Source organism: Octopus bimaculoides, chromosome 25 (genome assembly GCF_001194135.2).
Source record: "Octopus bimaculoides isolate UCB-OBI-ISO-001 chromosome 25, ASM119413v2, whole genome shotgun sequence".
NCBI classification, from domain to species: Eukaryota; Metazoa; Mollusca; class Cephalopoda; order Octopoda; family Octopodidae; genus Octopus; species Octopus bimaculoides.
In genome coordinates, this window is record NC_069005.1 from 5,640,283 (window position 1) to 5,641,722 (window position 1,440).

A 1,440-nucleotide genomic window follows, 5' to 3' on the forward strand; every position below is an offset into this window, starting at 1 on the left:
CTTCGGAAGGTTATTGAAGCAGATGTTTAGGATATGTTTTATAAACAAAACTCGAGTTCAAATCTTTCTAAGGTCAGCATTGCCTTTCATCCTTTCGGGTTCAATAAAATGGAAGTAGCAGTCAGACTTGCCCCCTTCTCTCACCGTTAAATTGCAGGCTTTATGCCAAAATTAGAAAGAATATCTTATGTAGCATTTCTATGTAAATCATAATGGAATTTTCATGTATGATTGTATTACGAAGAAGGACATCGAGGAAATGGTGGGGGGGGGGGGTTATGGAAGGTATTAAGTGCCTTAAGTAAACAAAAAGTAAATTCTATTGATAAAAAAAAAAAAGGACTAATATCTCATGGTTAAGTTTGCTGAGTAACCACCTGGTTTCTGATTCAATCCCACTTCTGGACAGTTTGGGCAAGTGTTTTCCTCCGCAGCTTTGGGTTGACCACAGCCAAGCAAATACAATATAGAAACTGCATCAAGTGGTGTCCTTTTACATCAAAGGGTAAGCCATTCAATAATCAGAGATCAATAAAATAAATTGATAGAGCTGAATAAAACTTTTAACCCTTTACTTGTCCAGAGTGCTTTTGTAAGTTTATTCTAAAGCATGCATGTTTGTTTTGAGGTTTTTAGTTAGCCGTTTGTTTCACACGTTGGGAGTAAGATAAAACTTTCTTTTGTATGTCCCAAGTTGGTCTGGTGGGTGGGGGGGAAACAAAATTGAGAATATATGTATCGTATGATGAACAGACACCGAATAAATGTGTCCTGTGTATTACATGTGATACGGGGTCAGGCAAACTGTTGAAGGAGTTGTAGCACAGTCGCAGACAAATGCCTGAATCAATATAAGAAAATGTTAGATTTTTTTGTCACAAGCATGGTAAGAAGCTTACTTCCAGACCACATGGTTCCAGGTTCAGTCCCACTGTGTGGCACCTTGGGCAAGAGTCTTCTACTATAATCTCAGGCCAATCGAAGCTTTGTGAGTGGATTTGGTAGATGAGAGATGGTAAACTGACAGAAGCTTGTCGTATATATGTGTTTGCCACCACTTGACAACTGAGGTTGGTATGTGTACATCTCCCATAACTTATTGGTTCAGCAAAGGACACCGATATAAGAAGTTCTGGGGCCTCATCAGATCATTTCTAAAATCCTGATGCCCCCTTGTGATATTTAATTCTTGTTATTCAGAATTTGGTTTACAATATTACCCAGAAACAAAAGAAAGGAAATAGTGCAATGGGTGTAAAAAAAATGTGTAGGAATCACAAACAATATGCATTTGTAATTAATTACCTACATACATTGTAAGCACTTAAAATTGTAATAGTTTTTTTGTTTTTTTTTTCTTTTATTCCTTTATTCTTTTACTTGTTTCAGTCCTTTGATTATGACCAAGCTGGAGCTCCGCCTCAAAAGGGCTTTGGTTGA

General features: G+C 37.2%; 1 protein-coding gene across 1 annotated transcript in view; it reads left to right on the plus strand.

Annotated features, from left to right (window-relative positions):
• Positions 1-1,440, plus strand: part of LOC106880029 (uncharacterized) — an 8,286-nt gene extending 6,846 nt beyond the window's left edge. Inside the window, exon 5 of the mRNA XM_014929830.2 lies at positions 1,390-1,440. Coding sequence (XP_014785316.2) covers positions 1,390-1,440 — 51 coding nt within the window. The remainder of the gene's footprint in view (positions 1-1,389) is intronic.